Raw genomic sequence first — 20,088 nt, forward strand, 5'->3', positions numbered from 1 at the left:
CTTTGTTGGCATCTTTCCTGATGAATTACCTGCTTTCAATCCAAATCCAGAAAACGTTGAAGTTGACCCCTCGAATCCTACTACTGGTAATCAAGATGCTAATGCTAATGCACAACCTGGCCAACCCGGTCAGCCTGGTGTTCATCGCGGGGGCGCATTCCCCATATTCACCACGGGAATCACATTCAGCATACCTCTTACTGGTCCCCCTCGCGCTTTCCCCACTCGTCCACCTGGCGGTAACGCTAACGGGCAAGCCCCCCCTTTCGACTTTGTCTTTGACGAGCCAGGTGCTCGGGAAGAGCTTGTTGCCTCGTTTGGAGCTTTCTTGCAACAGATGCATGCGATGGGCGCTGGTGATGATAACAGGGAAGACCCTGACCGTGCGAAGAAGCTCGTTGCAGGTCTGGAAGTTGTCCCGATAGGGTTGGTGAAGCGACTGGAGAGGGTAGGTGGCGCACCAGGTGGTCATGTGGACGACGCCAGCACTGTCGACGATTCCAACTCTAATTCTCCTGGTTGTGCTATTTGTTGGGATACTCTTCTGGACGCGGAGAGCGATGGATTTAGGCCGAGACAGGCGTCTGAAGAGCAGGCATATGTTGACCAAAATACATCTGCGAACAGCGAATCAGATGATGCGGAAGCTAGCGAGCATTCTATGGATGCAGAGCCTCCTGTATCATCTGCTCCTAGCGAACCCTCTTCGTCATCATCTACAGATCAGCAGTCGTCTGATTCATCTCCCAACGACATCCCCACCGAGTCTGATGACCCCAAGATCATTGTCCTTCCCTGCTCGCACGTCTTCCACGCATCGTGTTTGCTGCCGTGGTTCTCTAGGGCCCGAAATGCAACTTGCCCTACATGTAGATTTAACATCGACCCTGAGAATCTGACTTATACACCAAGGCCGTTCCATATGCCTGGGATGCCGGCCCAGTTTATGCCTGGCCGAACAAATGCAGGACCCGTACCCGCGCCTGCGGCGGCCCCCCCTCCAACGTCAGAATCTGCACCCGAACTTGCGCCAGAATCTGTACCTGCACCCGTCGCTGACGATGCTCCTCTCGAATCAGCTCCTGTAGCCAACGCAGACGTACAAAATGCAGGTGTCGTTCCAACGAATACTGATTCCGCACCAGCCCCTGCTGTCCCTTCGGAAAGCCCGCCCGTTTCTATAGAGAGTATGGCAGAGGAAATTACAAATATAATAGAACATCCAAATGAATCTGCAGACGTCGAAATAGACGCTTTCGAAATCCCAGCTATGGAACAGCCTATGCCAGCTGCTCCCGAAGAGCCACATCCTACAGAGAATGCTCAACCTCCTCCAGACGCCCCTAATGCTCCAGACGATGGTGCACGCCAGGGGAGACGATTAGGTGAATTTGTGACCGTCGGCGTTGACATGTTTGTTGATGCACCTCACGAAACAGCTGGAGGACCCTCGATGGAGGAGATCCGATCATTTGTGGAAGGTTTGTTCCGCAATGGACGGGCTACTGGCCCCCCGATTGTAACGCGTATGCAGGGTCATGCCCCTCCTCCATTTTTTGCTGGAGCAATGCCATTCCGGCCTGCCTTCCAAGCGCAGGCTCCTGGAACCCCTGGGTCGCAACCTGCCCCAAGTGATTCTCAACCTCAGCCTCAGCCTCAGACTCAGACTCAGCCCCAATCTCCTCCACGTCCCCGACGTTTGTCTCAAACGCAAGCAGACGCTTGGACACAAGCTCAACAGCGAGCACAAGCACAAGCTCAGGCGCATGCCCAAGCCCGAGCACATGCTCATATCAACGGTGGAGCCTTTTTCAACCCGTTCCCTCGTCCTACACGCCCGATGCCTCCACGTCGTGAACGGAAGACATGGACGCTCCCTTCCGCACCTGGCCCTTCACTTCGCCAGCGCGTCGAACAAAAAGAGCGTGAGGCAGGACTGCGGTGTTTCGATATGAGCTGTGGCATAGGGCCATCTGACGAAGATCCTTTCCCAGAACTGTCAGCGTTGCTAATGAAGCAGGTGGCGATCCATCCTTTGCTCAAGGACAGTGAAGAAGAGGGTGCACCTGTGGGTAGTACCAGCGTGTGCCCGCATACTTTCCATCCTTCGTGCCTGGTCAGTGCAGAGCGTGTCGCTGGCTGGGGTGGGGAGGATAAAGTAGACCCACAGGTGGAGGTATCTTGCCCTGTCTGTAGAGCTGTCGGAAGCCTTCCGAGAGAAGAATGGGAGGAGGGGGTAAAAGCCCTGGTTTGAACGTCAAACGTGTGGTCTCCATCTGTGACAGTTTGAAAGTTGTACCCGTATCTCGTGAGTGGTTTTTTTGATACACCCTTGTAACACTAGTGACTGATATCACCTCTAGTTTACCTTTTCTTTTGTCGCAATGAAATCTTTTTGTTGATCGTCGGATATGCACGTGTTAGACAGTTTATGTAGGTCAAGCTGAAGCATGGGTACACTGTTCTGTTTTGTCATATTCTAATTATTCCCGTTGTAATTGCTCTCGTTCATGAAAAATTGCAATCAACTCTCTTCTTACATGACTTCCAAGTTCTCCATGATTTTACTCCCTACTCAAACCTTTACGCATACAATGTTTATCATGTCAGTCAACGTTCCTTAACATGCGGATTCCAAATCTTCCACTTGTGGTTTTAGCCATTTACCAAATACTGATGCTAGTCGCCATCGTAGTTGTATAAAAACCAGCTATAGTCGATATTTTTTGACCACCACTGTACTTTGGACAAAACTAGGGTTATTTCCTGGTAGACAAAGTATAATAACATAGTTAGATACTATATGTTTTATGTTTCTAAAATCTTCTGGTATAATGTACTTGTTTAGGTGACCGAAATTTTTTCCAAAGATAAACGAATAGGCCAAGGTAAAAAAGTTCAAGCAATGCAAATGCATGCATCGACCCACACAACAGCACCACCTCTAGAACTCCTTTTCGACCATCTTGCTCAACCACTGCCTTGTCTCCTCGTCCCAAATGACAAGCGGCACCTTGATCTGCCCTGATGCCGAGTTCGTCACTTGCGCCTTCCACTCCCTGTACTCCCCAAACGTCCCTCTGCGCAGTATGTGCACACTCGGCACTCCTATTTTGCCGGCTTGACTGTCTTTGAGGTAGTTTTGGTTGTGCGTTTGAAGGTAGGTGTGCATTTTGGCTGGGGCGAGATCGGCGTCGGATCCTGATAACAGGTAATGAGGGAGAGAGTATATTAGTAAGTTTGATTCGTCGAGGAAAGAGAAGGGGAAAGGCTAACCAGGGCTATGTTGCAATTCAAGGTAGAACGCATAGCGAGGAGTGGTCTGACGATAGTCTGGGGAGACACAGAGCTCAGAAACGTAGCCCAGAGAGTCCGAGACTGCAGCTATCGCTCCTTGAATCTGTTTCTCAGTCGTGATTTCGTTTGCTAAACGGATGTGCACACTACAGGGACAATATGGATTGGCATGGTGCAATAGAAAGATGTGGGGATTTTTACTCACTTTCGTCGCTTGATTCGATGGGAGAAAGAGGAGTAGTAGTTAATATTTGGAGGTGAACATAAATTGAACCAGGAATAACTCACCTCAAGGTAATGTATAATGGGCTGTCCATCGGTAGGATCAAACCCGACGACTTCAATCACGTCGTTCAAGCGGTATCGCCAGAATCCATCTCTTGTAGTCAAGATCACCTCGTACTTCTCGCCCAACTTGACGTTCCACTAAATGCACCAAATCATGACCATCAGTATGTAAACTGCATGAAGCAGAGCTAAAACGTACCGTCTGTGTCAAGCTCTTTGCTTCTTCAGGCTCATTAACATTCAAGAATTCAATGATCTCGTCCGACCCTACAACCTTATAAAGGCTCGGGTCACGGCTATCATATGCAAGCGCCAAGAATGCCTCGCTGCAGTTGATGCCCAAAGTTTGCATAACGACGTCTGGGCCAATGAAATGGTGGCACTGATGAAATTTGGGAAAATGGCAGGGATATCAGAAGGCTAGTTTGCACTGAGTATAAAAGACTTGCCTCAGGGACCACAGTGATGAAGGGACCACTGGAGATGGCAACTATGGTGCGTAGGCCAGGCCATATTTTCTTGAGCCAGCCTGGCTCATCAGTAGCTTTACCGATGGTCCGGAGATAGTTGGCACGTTCTGGGTTGGGCCCTCCAAATAATCTCTGAAGATAGGGAGATGGATTAGTGATCGCTCAGAGGCAACATAAGAGAGTGTAACGGTAAAAAAACTCACCCTGAGGTTCTCGATAAACGGCCCGGTAGCTTCCAATTCTGGAACATTACCGTCCTCGATACACTGTACGAGCGTTTCCCATTGTTCTTCGATGACGCGACAGAAGTCACGGAAAATGGTGCTGAACATGGTGTTGATGAGCTCCATGTTGGGTTCTTGCAATGCAAAGAGGGCGTGCATGAAGAGGAAAGATTTATAGTTGGGTATGTACGATACTGCTAGGGGGGACGAGTTGTTGGGTACTGTAACATACGTGTCAGTAACTCCAGACTGATTTGTGAAGGACAGGATGAATGAAGAACTCACTCCTTATTGATTGGTAGATTTGATCACGTTCCACAGCCTGAGATTGCGATATGAATAAGAAAGAACGGATATCAAAGTAGTTACTATACCATATCATTGTGCATTCGGACGGTGCCCGTGGACATAAGACAGACAGGTATCCGTCTGGCGATGTTCCCCTCATGGTCAAGCGGTTGGACAACCTGTCGATGTCCGAGCGAGAACGCGATGCAGTTCTTTCCGCCATGTTTGCTAACGGGGTTAGAAGCTGCCATCGTCCCAGCCGTCGATGTCGACATATGTTCAGGGTGGCGATACTTGGGGAAATGCTTGGTCACTCCGTTGGACGTGCCCGAGGAATGGGCGATAAAGTAAGGTATACCAGGTGCCATCAAATTCTCCACGTTTGACACTGTACATGGCTCCTCGAAGAGGCGGGAAACGAAGGGGTGATAGTCTTTGTAAACGCTGAGAGGGACGTTGTCCATGTAGGTCCCGACGAGGGATGCAGGATCGGACAGGGCACCATCGAGCTGGGGATCTTCTGCAAACTTGAGAGCGGAGCGGAAGGGGGAAAGAACATCGGATTCCTTGAAATAGGTGGATACCGAGTTGGTCTTTACGAGATAAGATAAGACGTCCTGAGTACGTTTCTGAAGAGTGTCAGTAAGTTCTGGTGTAAGTTCTGTGATTGGTGTGGGGGGATATTCGGAGGTTGATGAGGAGGACATGGTGGGACGGGGTGGATTTGGATTTGAGCACTGCTAAAGTGTGGTGAAAGGAGGAGTTGGTTTTTAACTGATGAACATTATGTAGTTGATACCATATAACAGTGCATGTCGCGTGTTCCTGGCACAGCTACAGCGAACTCCGGAGATTTGTGTATGCCAAGATGTCACACAATCAGAAAATTACCATCAAGATCCCCTGACAAGATCAGCAACGCTGAAAAAATCACAGATCCTGCAACCATTAATATTTGTTGTCATACACACAGCCGGACAACGAGCACGGCATCACCACCGTCTGCAACCCCACTGGGAGACAAAATTGGTCGCAACAACTGATGTGCCCGGCCATCACGAGAGCGTACACCGCTGTGTGCATCCTTAAAGTCCAATTTCTACCACAGCTTACCCCAGACCTATACACTTTGACCTAGCGGGACATCCTGAGCTCACTACTACTGCATGATACTACAACACTGTATTCACACAACGACTGCCCCAAACAGCGATGCCGAACCAAGTTGCCGATTGAAATGTGTGTACCTTTATACGTGGAAAAAGTTGTAGCAAGTGGCCGCATCTTGAAGGTGAAAAACACATTGACAAGGTACAAGGCACCTCGTTCCAGCTATATGATATGATCGTGATCTGCAGTTGATGAAGTTTTGGATGAAAAGTTGTTATGAAGTTGGGTCGCGCCAATTTTTCTGTCGAGCGCTGAACTTCCCGGACTGCAATTGCTTACAGCGTTTTCGGAAAAGGTTGTCTGCGCCGGTTTTTTTCATTGTGCACTGTAAATATTATATAATCAGTAGAATTTCCAAAAATGGCAAGACAATGGAATCCTGGATTCCTATCGATCACAAGCTCTGTATACTGAGCCTCGATGGTGTATCAATTGATCAGCAAAGACCTCAAAGAGCGAGCCCTTTGGCTCATAGAACATAACTACATACCTTCCGATGTTTGCGAAATCTTCAATATATCTGAGCGAAGCCTTTCTTGCTGGGAGAAAAATCAAGCTGGCTTTGGTTCTGTCAGCCCACCTCCCAACCCTCTTCGTGGTCGACCACGCATCCTCAACAGCATTGTCTCACATGAAATCTTTGACCTAGTGGAGAAGGTGCCAGAGATGTTTCTAGATGAGATACAGGAGTGGTTACTGGTGGCACACAACATCAGCATTTCAAGGACTGCTCTGTTTGAGCACATCTGAGACACTGGGCTAAGTTACAAACTATTGAAGAAAGCAGCTGCAGAAAGAGATGAGGACTTACAAGAGGAATGGCTGCAGGATGTGAATACACATTTTGTGGCCAGCCAATTTGTGATGGTTGATGAAACAAGGAAGGATGACAGAACAATATACAGGCATTATGGGTGTGCACCTAAGGGCCGAAGAGCAGTAGTACGGGCCAATTTTGTTTGGGGAGAACACTACAGCCTTGTAGCAGCTTTGTCACCAGGATTCTGTGTAATGCGGGTGGTACATGGATCTCTGGATGGTGATCAGTTCTTTGAGTTCATTGTACATGATGTTGTAAGTTTTTTGTTTATTCTTCATTATTCTATCAACTGACACATGTTTTCTATAGCTACCTACAATGAATCCTTATCTGCAAGACCACAGTATCATAATCCTTGATAATTGCTCCATCCATAAAGGCCGTCATTTGCCAAACTATTTGGTGTAGTGCTGAAACGGTGGAGGGTGCTGTGCTTGCGTGCACACATTTAGTAGGGCGGGAAGTGGGTGTGTCTTTTATGTTGATGTTGAGTGTTATAAACCTAGCTATGGGGCACAAAGGTGAGTCCCAATTGTTAGTTCTTTTTTGTTAGTTTACTAACCTTTGTTTTTGAGTTTTTTGAATGCAACAGGATAGGCCATGACATTGAAAGATGTCTATGAGACAAAGATTGCGCATCTGGCATCTAGGCCATCCGAGTGGATATTCTATTGATGGGTATCAGCCGGCTGCAAATACCTGCAGATTGCTGCAGGTGGGTCAGTGTACTTACTGGTTATCATTGCTAGCCTTAACCTTCGCTGAATGCTGGGCCGAGTGAGCAGCGAAGTTGTTTGTGATATGGCCAAATGTCTGAGGCATCCCCCAGCAGATGGTAAGTCCAATAGTACCTGTTCTATTCCCTTGCTAACCTTCTTATTTCTGTAGCTTGTGGTGTATTGATTTGTTCACAAATTATACCCACTGTTTGTCAATTGCGGGAGCTGCTTCCTCTTAGCCTCCCTGCCATTTTCCTCAAGGATACAGATCAAATCTTTCATTCAATTCCTCTCAAGTGTGTTTTTTTCTTCTTCTTTTCCACTATTCTATTAACTACTTTGATTCATATGCAGTAAATTTGGGCTTCCAAAATGATCACAAGATAATTGGAGGGCAGCCCTTGTGCTATGTATGGAGGACCCAATCACTATCACCATTGCAACCCACCACCACGAAGACCTGATCAAACAAGGACTGGCCACCCACCAAGACCAAGGCAATTCCAGTGTCTGCCAAGGGCACTGAATCCAGGTCAAGGCCTCCTATGACTGGCATGCAACAGCAAATACTCAATTCCCTGCCAGGAGGGACCAATCAGAAAATTTAGGCTGGACCAATGCCTAGAGGATGATCATTGAGAACTCACCAGTAGTCCTCGGCGTTGCAGGTCTCTGTACTAGGATATTTTTATCTTTTTTAGATATACTCTACTGATTAACAGATTTACTACAGCTATCAAATTTCTACACAAATGGCTGCAAGACCACATTTACTTATCTACATATACAAATGTCTGCCATACCTAATGAGATCAACATTCAAAACAATGATTGATCTCTATTGGCTTTTGTATGCCAGGACATGCCTCAAGCTATGAAGACCAACCTGTCAGCCAACCTAAAAGCATGTATAGATGACTTACCTAAGTGAAACTACAATAGATGTTAGTTTAAGGTGATCTCTAATAAATGTAATGTAACATACCTCAGCCGCTGCCCGAGAGGCTATAGAAACAACTGAGGTATTCCTATACTAAACCCCCTACTACTTATAGTCAAAGGTGCTACTCACTAAGGTATAAAGGCTCCTAGGAGAACAATGGCTGCTTTAGCAGAGAGTGGGTTTATCCGGTTTTGTCACTCCCACTCGAGTGCAACTGTAGTTCCATAGCTTTAGAGAATTTCCAGTGTTTTTTGTGAGGAGGGGTTTAGTGAGAATGCCGGCAACTATATCTCCTGTAGGAACATATCTGATTACTGCCTCTCCCTTTGATACTAAGTCATCTTGGATAAAATGATATTTCCGTTGAATATGTTTTGTGTGAGTACGGAACTGCGGATCTTGTGTAAGAATAGTAGCTGCTTGATTGTCACAGTGCAATTTTGTAGGTCCATTTTTATGTCTGATTTCTTCAAAAAATGTCCAAAGCCATGCAAGGCGTTGTCCAGCATTGCTCAATCCAATGTACTCTGACTCCGTGGAGGATAAAGCTACCATGCTTTGTCTTTTGCTTGTCCAGGAGATTGCTCCTCGGATGGTGATAAAAACAAAGCCTGATGTTGATTGAGATGTGTCTGGGTCTCCAGACCAATCTGCATCCAAATATCCATAGAAATGATAAAATTGGATAATGACCAGACCAGGGATTGAACCTGGAACCTTCTGGATACATACCAGCTGATCTATCAATTGAGCTATATGGCCAAGGTTATACAATGTAGGATCTTAAACATGACATGCAACCACAGACGTCTTACACAGAATAGCTGCTGCATACTGGGCTGGCTTACAAATCAGAGGTATTATCCTATGGAGTATTGGTATGTCAGAGTATATTCTAACAAGAAATCCATGTCCATGGAGACATCTGTGCCATCATAACATGGTTCCATGTCCCTGGTTGCTTTCAAATATTGGAGGACACATTTGGCAGCTTCCCAGTGATGGCTCCTTGGAGCTGAGCTATGTCTGCTTAGACAATATCTGGGCAGGTTCCAAGCATGGCATACATGAGGGAGCCTATAATTGAGAGGTATAACACTTGATGTCCTTCAACATGCATCTCGTGTTGCACAATATCTTCCCCTGGAGCATTTCTGAGGAGTTTTGATCCATGGGCCATTGGTGTCCATACTGGTTTGCAGTTCTTCATTCCAGTACACTCCAGGACTGTGTCAATGTATTGGCACTGCAGTGGGGAGATTGTTTTGTTTGAACAATCACGTCGGATTTCTATTCCAAGGATGTATTTTGCTTCTCCAAGGTCCTGCATATTGAGTATGGATTCAAGTTTGGCTTTTGTGATATCCATGAATTTTTGGGATGAAGCTCCTAGGAAGAGGTCATCTACATAGACAACAACAAAGTATATTTGTTTGTTGTCCTGGAATACATAGAGACATGTTTCTGCATTTAGTCTTGTGAAATTGAGCTCCTAGAGCTTGCAAGCAAAGATGTTGTTCCATGTACAACCAGCTTGTTTTAATCTGTAAATGGATTTCTTCAACCTCTAGCAGTATCCAGGTTGGTTAGGAACACCCCCTGGAGGAAGCATGTACAATTCTTCTTCAAGTTCTCCATTGAGATAAGCTGTGGATACGTCCATTTGATCAAGTTCTAGGTCATACTTTGCTGCCAGGGCTAGAATAATTTGGATTGACTCTAAGTTTGCAACCAGAGCAAAAACTTCCTGGTAATCAATCCCCTCCCTTTGAGTAAAACCTCATGCAACAATCCGGAATTTGTATCTCTCAATGTTTCTGTTTTGATCAGACTTGATCCAGAACACAGGTTTTGATGTGATAGGTTTCACTCCCTTTGGGAGTAGGACAGTATCATATACTGCATTGGTATTGAGACTTAGGAGTTCCTCCTCCAAGGCAAACTTCCATAATTCTCTATCCGGATGTGATAAGGCTTCCTTTAGTGTCCTTGGAAGGTCTGTGTTAGATGGACCAGAACTTGCTATTCCAGCAAAGAATGTCTCCTCTGTATTAGATGTTTCTTCATGAACCTCAGGAGTGTTAGGTTTCTCCATGGAGTTGTCATGCTGCTCCTTTCAAGACTGTTCCTCATCTAGAGTCCTTTGATAATCTCGGTTTTTGTCTGCAGGATGAGTCTGAAGCACATCTGGACAACTCCCGCGATGCTGTTTGAGAATTTTATTCTAAGAATCCCTTGGCTCCCAGGAAGTTTAGAGGCATGGATTCAACACTTTTTAATTCCCTTTCCCTATTTCAACCTATGCCCGAAAATTTAACTACTACCTCCAGTACTTGGTCTTGCCTGGAAGTCGAGCCTTAAAGGGGGGTAGTGTTATGATACATAATTTTTGGATCTTTAAATTTCATTGTCCTCTTTAAACTTTCTTCTGTAGTTTTCACACACTGTGCTATGTGGCACTTTCCATCTTGTTCAAACTCCACCTTCTCGCGCTGCACTGCTTTTCTTTATTTTTAGCTACAAGTATCTTTCGCAGTAGAGCTGGTCACACGGGCTGTGCCCCATGACATCATCAGCCACTGCCTCCATCAACTGTACAGTACACATGTACAAACAACATGTAGTAGTATATATACCCCAATAGATCAAGGAGACTCCTCAGCGAGTCCTCCTGTTGTTTACCCACAACTAACTCGGTCCTATCCTAAGGGTAACTGTTACGATAACACAGTTTTCGGACCTTTCCTTTCATTTTTCATCTCCGCCTTAACCTTGTACTTTAGCTTTGACACAGGGTGCCACGCGGCACTTCCCCTTTTGTTCAAACTCCTCTTTGTTGCGCCACATTGCCTTTCTTCTTATTTTTACATACAACTTTCTCATGCAGTGGAGCTGGTCATGCGGTCTAGGCCCCATGACATCATCAGCCACTGTCTTTATCAACTGTACAGTACATAAGTACAAACACTCTGTATTAGTATATATACCCCAATAGATCCAGGAGACTCCTCAGCGAGTCCTCCTATTGTTAACCAACAAACTCTCTGCAGCCTAAGGGGTAACCACTCCCTCTTCACTACCTTTATAGTGTGTTCCTGTGTGCACCAGAGTAACTAACTCTTGGTTGTTACATTAGGACTCGCTCTTCTACTCTCTCGCACATTTGTGCAAAAAGTCCCACTGGGCACCTGGACTCCAGGGTGAAGGAGATTTGGTTATTGGTTAGGAATATCCCGTATAGCAGATAGGTGCGCTCCTAGCAACGGCCTTGTAGTGCTTTGGGTGAAGAACCAATACCTGTGATACACGGCCTCCAGCGTTAAGGGGAGTACTATAGCTCAGCAGTTGGTGTGGAACCACTGTTGATTAGACTTTAGAATACAAAAAACTTCTTCTTCAAATACCTCTGACCAGGCCGGGCACTTGCCTCCGCCAGTCTGGAGAAGGGCTGACAGCTTAACAAGCGGGCCACCCCCTGACAACCGTTCGGACCAGGGTTTTGTATGAATACTTTTTATATACATTTTCAAATACTATAGTGTGGGTAGTCGGAGATTGAGATCCGATACTCAGCTGGGAAGAGGTAGATCCGCAGATAGCAAGCGGGGACCCCCAGTTACATTTTTTCATTTACTTTACAAAGAGAACAAGTCAACATGTCGTTGCAACCCCAAGATGTCAACGCTCTGTTGCACAACATGCGGCAGCAGATCTTGGCATTAACCACACAACTTGCCGAGCTGTGGGCGAACTGTCAGGCAACAAATACAAAGCTATATAACAAAATACAAAGCCTGGTCAAGTCCTTGCTGGAAGGCGGTGAATCAGGGTATGAGTTTTGAAGAGTATCAGTATAGGCGCAAATCCAAACTAATATTGAACTAGAGAATAATATATCGAGTATGTACTTCTTTATATAGTGAACGGCGATGGTCAGACCGAGAAAGGGAAGAACTAAGAAAGTGGTCTGACCAGCTAGTTAACCAATAAGAAAAGAAGAAGAAAGTGGTCTGATCTATCATATTTACTAATCGTATGAGAAAACGTATTGGTAAGGGGTGTGCGATTGGCTGTATCAGTAAGCCCATGAGAAGGTGCTGACTCACAACCTTCTTTGCTTATTAATATCCCTCCAAAGTATTCCCAGACATAGCACTGGGTTGTTGCTATGTCATTTGGATATCTTCTTGAGGGTCTACAACAAATCTCCTTCGTTGTAAGTACAATAGAACGTGAGTGTAAACAGAGAATAAGAAGAAAAAGGATAAAAGTAATAAGACACCTGCTGTGATCTCTAGTCCAAGGGCAAGAGGAGTGACAGGGATTGAGTTGGTTAACTATGACATGACGGGAATGCAATAAGGAAAAAATCGATTCCTCACACGAACCCCCCTGTAGCAACCCCCTCGGTTGAGAAAAAGTTCAACAAGAAAGTCAAAGTCATTGCTGACCCTGGCACCTTCGAAGGAGACAGAGCACAATTCACCGAATGGTGGATCAAACTTCAGATTTGGGTCAAGGCAAATTGGGATGCATTTGCCGACAATTTTGAGGTAGCCACTGCGGTGCTATCTTGACTAAAGGGACCTGTGGCGGGTCGATACGCCCAAGTTAGAATGCAGGAGTGCTACACTGCAGGAGTGTGGCCCACCTGAGACAATCTCAAGGTAGAGATTGAAAAATACTTCAAACCGCAAGCTGAGCATGACTAAGCGCATCAGCAAATCTGTTCCTTCAAACAAGGCAACATGAGGACAGATGATTTCGTAACCAGGTTCCTGGCCCTCTCCATCCAAGGGGGTCTTGGTAATGAACATGCAGTGGAGCTGCTGGAACGCAATGTGAACCCCCACATTGCAGAACAGCTCTATCTGCAAGATATGAGAAGTGATGACCTCTCTGTAGCAGCAGAGGAGGTGAGAAAGATTGGTAGGGCCATAGAGCTCTACAAAATGCACCAAGGTGGCGGGTCCACCATCAAAAACAACTATTCCCAGAGGCGCCCTGGGTCATCAAACCAACATAATCATTCTCATGGGTCCAAGCCGTTCGGGCTGCAACCAGGGCAGGGAGCCCCCATGGATATCGGCGCGGTCCAAGGAGGACAGATGCGCAGATTCAAGGGGAACTGCTACAATTGCGGCCAAGAGGGTGTTAGTTTTGGTGATTCTGCACCTTTGTGCTACCTATATATTTTCATTCCTTTCTATTCTTCTATCATTCACTATTGATTGTGTTCTCTATTATTTTGCCTTTGTGGCCGCTTTGTTTACCTTTGTTTACAAAACTTCGGACAGTACTGCAGAGTCCAATGCTTCCTACTCTCTAGTTACTCACATTGGACTCTAGGTACTGTATACCTGTCATACTCTCTAATAATAAAGTTACTCACATTGGACTCTAGTTCCAGTCCCTGATTGCTCTCAGCAAGTGGCTAGACACTTCCTTCAAGCTTTGTTTTTAATAGAGAGACACATGTCCCGAGACTGCAGAAAAGGAGTGCAGGCCGCTCAACAAAAAAATAATCAAGGGCGCCAGGTGCGCCAATTAGAATCCGAAAAACCAGACAATCGGCTCAACTCTTTGGCTGGTCATTCTTACGACGAAATCCGGGCCTTTTTCTATGACCAACGGGTCAATGAGATGAAGGCTCAGGGAAAAGAGTTCGGAGCTTAGGTCACTTGGGTATCTTCGCTCCTATGAACAATGAAGTAAACCACAACAAGGTGGCCCCTGCTTCGGGGTGTTGCACGAGCAATTAAGGGAAGACGGGGATGGCTCCCCAATTTGTAAATAGATTTCAAAATTTGTTATCGGAAATATGTACTTGTATGAAGCCTTGTAACTGTAATATTTATGATGCTACCGCTGCACCAGCGTCTCCTTCTGAGTGTGGCCCCGGCAAGACAAACACTAGGGTGCTTGATTCTGGTAAAAATAAAATAGAAAAACATGTTTCTTTCGATACTTCTTCTTCTTTGGAGCCACCCTTTCCCAAAATCCCAAGGTGTGTGTTGATGTGCACATATTTATTCCAAAAAGAGATCCGCTTAGATGTTGGTGTGGCAAACCTTGCCCGGGGCATAGTACACCCAACAAGCGCACTGCTTGATTCAGGCGCTAACGAAATCTTCATAGACCAGGTCTGGGCGGAGCAGATTGGACTCCCCCTTGTAAAATTAGATGTATCTATTCCCGTCTATAACTTTGACGGTACACTTAACGCAGGTGGCTGCATCACACACAAATGTTCCTTTGTTGTTGAATACCAAGGACACAGAGAACGAGTTACTGCTGAAGCTACTCAACTAGGGAAGATTAATTTAATCTTGGGCTGGACCTGGCTATTTAAACACAATCCTGAGATCGACTAACAGACAGGGGTTGTCATATTGTCACGTTGCCCTCAGGAATGTGTGAACTTGGGTAAGCCGAGTCACATCCGTCACAATGAGCGTCTTGAAAAGATAAACGCTGGTCACATTTATGAGCTCAGATCTCTAGAAAAGATTGATGATGACAATGACGAGGTAAAACCCGAGGAAGAGATTAAGAGGCTGGTACCTCCCGGGTACCATGACTTCTGGAAAGTCTTTTCTAAACATAAGTTAGAGCGCTTCCCAGAGGCTAAGCCTTGGGACCATGCTATAGACTTGAAGGACACTTTCAAACCAAGAAAAGGATATATGATACCACTCTCTGCTCCAGAAAGAGATGAGGTTTCTAGCTTCATAGATGAGCAGCTTAGGAAGGGTTACATCAGACCTTCCAAAAGCCCTATGACGTCCCCAGTGTTCTTCATTCCTAAAAAGGATGGAAAGAAGCATATGATTATGGACTATCGTTACATGAATGAGCACACAGTTAAAAATGTGTATCCGCTGCCTTTGATCAGTCAGCTAGTAGACAAATTGACTGGTGCCAAGATCTTGACAAAGATGGATCTCAGATGGGGGTACAATAATGTATGAATCAAAGAAGCAGATGCTTGGAGGGCCGCGTTCATGTGCCACTGAGGATCCTTTGAACCCCTTGTTATGTTCTTTGGGTTGACCAACTCACTGGCAACCTTCCAGAGCATAATGAACAAGATTTTTGCGGATATGGAAAACTGTGTCGTCATTTACATTGACAATTTGTTAATATTTACAAAGTCGGACAATGAGGCTGAGCATGACAGAATCGTGCAAGAAGTCCTTCGACGCTTACAGGAACGGGACCTATTCGTCAAACCCGAAAAATATAATTTTAAAGTGAAGGAAGTAGACTTCTTCGGTATGATCATAGGCCAGAACGGAATCAGGATAAATCCTGAGAAAGTTCAAGCTATCTTGGTTTGGCCAGAACCTACTCACATCAAAGGAGTTAGGCCTTCCTTGGCTTAGGCAATTTCTATTAAGAACAAAGCTTGAAGGAAGTGTCTAGCCACTTGCTGAGAGCAATCAGGGACTGGAACTAGAGTCCAATGTGAGTAACTAGAGAGTAGGAAGCATTGGACTCTGCAGTACTGTCCGAAGTTTTGTAAACAAAGGTAAACAAAGCGGCCACAAAGGCAAAATAATAGAGAACACAATCAATAGTGAATGATAGAAGAATAGATAGAGAAAGGAATGAAAATATATAGGTAGCACAAAGGTGCAGAATCACCAAAACTAACAATTTCTACTGAAGGTTTATCGAAAACTTCGCAAAAATCACGAGACCGTTGAACGATCTCACTAAAAAGGACATTGTTTGGCATTGGGGCACCAAGGAACAAGAAGCTTTTTATAAGCTTAAACAGGTGTTTACAACAGCACCCATACGAGCATTTCCAGAATTAGACAAAGAGTTCCGGCTAGAAACTGACTCTTCTGATTTTGATACTGGGGCTGTTCTGTCAATTAAATGCCCTGACAATCTTTGGTGGCCTTGTGCCTATTTATCACATAGTTTGTTGCCTACAGAGCGCAACTATCAAATTTACAACAAAGAGATGCTAGCCATCATTAGAGCCTTAGAGCACTGGCGGCACTACCTAGAAGGTGCTAGGCACCAATTTGAAATTTGGACCGATCATAAGAATCTGGAGTATTTTATGACGGCCCGAGACTTGAACCGGAGACAGGCCCACTACGTGGTGTACTTGTCAAGGTTTAATTATAAATTAATCCATAAGCCTGGAAGCTCTATAGGGAAAGCGGACACTTTATCCAGGAGAGAGGATCATGCCAACGGCATTGAAGATGATAACAAAGGTGTTACCTTGATAGACCAATCAAGGGTTAGAATCTGGCAGGATTCCGATCTTCTGGAAGTCTTCAGGAAAGACATCTCCTCAGAAGAGAAGGCACACCTTGATGGCAATGAAAACTATCTATGGAAAGACGGGCTCTTTCATTTTAAAGATAAGATCTATGTGCCTGAGTCCATAAGGATCAAGGCAATAGATAGACATCACAACACTCCAGTGGCTGGGCACCCTGGATGGCAACGAACAATGGAGTTGATCTCCAGAAACTACATGTAGCCTGCCATGGTCAAAGACATACAGGAATACATAAAATCCTGTCTGAGATGTGCCATGGCTAAGAATTCTCATCAACTGCCGGCCGGTAAACTTATGCCAAATCTGATACCAGCTGGCCCCTGGCAGGATATATCGGTTGACTTTATGATGGATCTGCACGAGTCAAATGGGTATGATTCAGTAATGGTGGTAGTCGATCGCTTCTCCAAAGAAGTAGTATTCATACCTACCAATAAAACCATTACCGCCGCTGGTATGGCAGACTCATTTAAATATTCTGTATGGTCTATCCATGGATTACCAGAAATGGTTATCTCCGATAGAGGACCACAATTCGCTAGCAAATTTACGGAAGAACTATGCCGGATGCTGGGCATTAAACCTAAATTATCAACGGTGTTCCATCCACAGACTGATGGACAAACGGAGAGACTCAACCAGGAGTTGAAACAGTATCTCCCTATATTTATTAATGACAGGTAGACGGATTGGGCCAAGTGGCTAAAAATAGCCCAGTTCTCTTATAATATCAAACAGTCGTTGGCTACAGGAAAGTCACCATTTGAAGTTACTATATTGTACCTCCCCAGAATGGGTGTAGAACCTGGCAAGAGCAAGAACGAGGCTGCTAGGAACATGGCTAAGGACATGAAGTCCGTCTTAGACAAAACGCGCAAAGTGCTATTCAAAACTGCAGAGCAGATGAAAGACAGGGCAGAGCATAGACGCTCTAAGGCCCCTGACTACAAGGTTGGTGACCTGGTCTGGTTAGATACCGACCACTTAAAGTTAAAAGATCGGCAGTCCAGAAAACTGACCGAAAAGTGGATTGGCCCTTACCAGATTAAGGAAGTCAAACCTAATGCGGTGGAGCTGGAACTCCCAAAAAGAATGAGGGTAGTACCCACGGTGTTATGCACCAAAGTTGATTGGTAGCATGGACAGGTGTCAATAACGAAGCAAATATTCAAAAAGACTCGCCTTTGCGCCACACAGGCACAGTGCCACGTGGAATAGTAATCAATATTGTCTTTTTTGAACTTGTGGCTGATCAGCACCACCTCTATTAGGCAATCCAGTCACGCTCACCTTTGCTTTTCCATTCGGTACTTTCGGCATTTCGGCATTTCAGCAAATTTTTGTGTTGCCACTGGCTACATATTGCATGTAACAACCAAGAGTTAGTTACTCTGGCGCACACAGAACACACTATAAGGAAGATGATGAGGGAGTGGTTACCCCTTGAGCTGCAGAGAGTTTGTTGGTATACAACAGGAGGACTCGCTGAGGAGTCTCCTGGGTCTATTGGGGTATATATACTACTACAGGCTTGTTTGTATATGTGTACTATACAGTTGATAGAGACAGTGGCTGATGATGTCATGGGGCCTAGCCCGCATGACCAGCTCCACTGTGTGAGAGAGTTGTGTCTAAAATAAGAAGAAAGGCAATGCGGTGCAGGAAAGAGGAGTTTGGACAAAAGGGGAAGTGCCGCGTGGCACCATGTGTGAAAGCTAAAGTACAAGGTTAAAGCGGAGAATGAAAAATAAAGGGAAGGTCCGAAAATTGTGTTATGCATTGCGCCCTCGCTTTTGTCGTTTCTCTTACTCCCCTTCCTTTGCCTAGCCCCACCATGGGCCCCTTCCTCTCCTTTTTATTCTCACCTGACGGTCGTTTCTGGATCCCCATTCTAATCCACCTTTTCGTCACCTCCACCCTCCTCCTCCTCATCTTATTTGCACCCCCACCATTTCTGATGTCACCACTTCCTATCCGCTTCCGTCGCCGATCCGTCAACTACCACGTGCCACTGCTGATATCAGCAAAGCCCCGGCGGCCGGTCCAAATAAGGCAACAGGTCCATCTTCATGACGTCGATCTGCCATCATATACTATCAAAACATCGGTCGCTCGTCTTGCCTCGTTGGAGTGTGGGTGGGTAGTTTTTGAGCTGGAGAAGGTTCATCCCCTTGTGTCGCCCATGTACATCACTGTCCCATTCACTTGGGTACACTTATCTTTTGTCCATCGTCTTCGCTACAGCTACACCTACCACACGCTGCCTGGGACTCACTTGTTCCAAATTGGAACTACTCCACTCCCTCCCTTGTTTGACCAGGTGGTCCAATACAACCAGTCCATTTGTAAGGCCATGGAACTGTCGGATTTGGACTAGGTGGTGGACTGGTGGCTCCAGTTTCTTTTTTTTCAGCAGAACATTCATTTACAGTGCAATTATTTTTGATTTTTGAATCATTTTTATGGACACATATTTTTCAGAATGCCTGACTGACAATAAAGGAACTGTGTTGATACTGATAGTGTTTTGCCTTGCCCTTTTTTTACTGCATCTTCCCATGACATCATGATTTTCCTGCTCTCTTTCTGCTATTGGACTTTATTTTATGGCTGTACAAACCTGTGACATTACTCACAGCATTCATTGTTCTATCCCATTCTTTTCCTTTTTTGACAATCTTATTCTGTACTACCTATGCAGGATTTGTCACCATACATTCCTTCCTTCAAGTTCTTTCTCATTCTTTTTGCACAGCTATACTGTGCATAGCCTACTTTTCTTTCACTACATAAACTCCTGTATTTTACCTTGTAAAATAACAACAAGAACTCAATTCCAGACTTCTTCTCTAATTTCAAGTTCACTACTCACTACTACTTGTGATCCAGTGTGGTCACAACACTTCCCACTGCTACCACTGTTAACTGCTATCATCGTCACTCGTCACTTTTTGAAAGTGATTATCATCCCTTTCGATTAGAGTCCTTCTGAGCACTACAGTCTGTGCGTCAGGTGCCTGCTATCACTGGGAACTTTGTCACCTCGTCATATTGTCATTCTCAATCCTACCTTGTGCTACGATTAGCAAGGTAGTGCTCGTCTATACTCGCCACAAAGCCCCTATCTTTCTATATTCCAACTATCCCTCCTCCTCAAAACCCACACCCATACATCTCTGGGTTTTACTTCGAAGGATCATTATACGTACCACCCCACGAACAACCAGACCACTCCACTGTTCTAGGAGGCAAAGCCCAAAAACAAGTTCCGTGGAATCTGGGAGGATTGTGTGTTAGTTTGTTTTTGTGTGTGGTTTTCTAACAGCAGTGCTCATCATCAACACCAGAGTTCTGTGAATGTTGTGCTTTAGGAAAGATGAAGAAATTACCTTTCAAGTCCACTGGAGGAAACCGAGCCAAGCACCCCATACAAATTGTGCACACAGATATTGGAGGACCAATTAAACCAAACCTCCAGGGAGGTCCAATACTGGATTATTGTTGTAGATAATTTCTCCAAATTTCCATGGATATATTTCCTAAAACACACAAGTGAACCAC

At 45.3% G+C, this 20,088-nt stretch overlaps 2 protein-coding genes across 2 annotated transcripts; one reads left to right on the forward strand and one right to left on the reverse strand.

Annotated features, from left to right (window-relative positions):
• Positions 1–1,002: 1,002 nt before the first annotated feature.
• On the reverse strand, positions 1,003–5,076 carry SERLADRAFT_479847 (uncharacterized protein; the record flags this gene model as incomplete). The annotated part of the gene is made up of 10 exons (XM_007324013.1): positions 1,003–2,308; positions 2,364–3,201; positions 3,277–3,443; positions 3,503–3,510; positions 3,586–3,723; positions 3,785–3,967; positions 4,035–4,187; positions 4,259–4,500; positions 4,565–4,601; positions 4,654–5,076. 9 exons carry the CDS (start codon positions 5,029–5,031, stop codon positions 2,945–2,947), a joined length of 1,563 nt encoding a protein of 520 aa, XP_007324075.1.
• Positions 5,077–11,875: 6,799 nt separating this feature from the next.
• On the forward strand, positions 11,876–12,796 carry SERLADRAFT_443406 (uncharacterized protein; the record flags this gene model as incomplete). The annotated part of the gene is made up of 2 exons (XM_007324014.1): positions 11,876–11,972; positions 12,618–12,796. 2 exons carry the CDS (start codon positions 11,876–11,878, stop codon positions 12,794–12,796), a joined length of 276 nt encoding a protein of 91 aa, XP_007324076.1.
• Positions 12,797–20,088: the final 7,292 nt, after the last annotated feature.

This window comes from Serpula lacrymans, assembly GCF_000218685.1.
Source record: "Serpula lacrymans var. lacrymans S7.9 unplaced genomic scaffold SERLAscaffold_17, whole genome shotgun sequence".
In the NCBI taxonomy this organism is placed as follows: Eukaryota; Fungi; Basidiomycota; class Agaricomycetes; order Boletales; family Serpulaceae; genus Serpula; species Serpula lacrymans.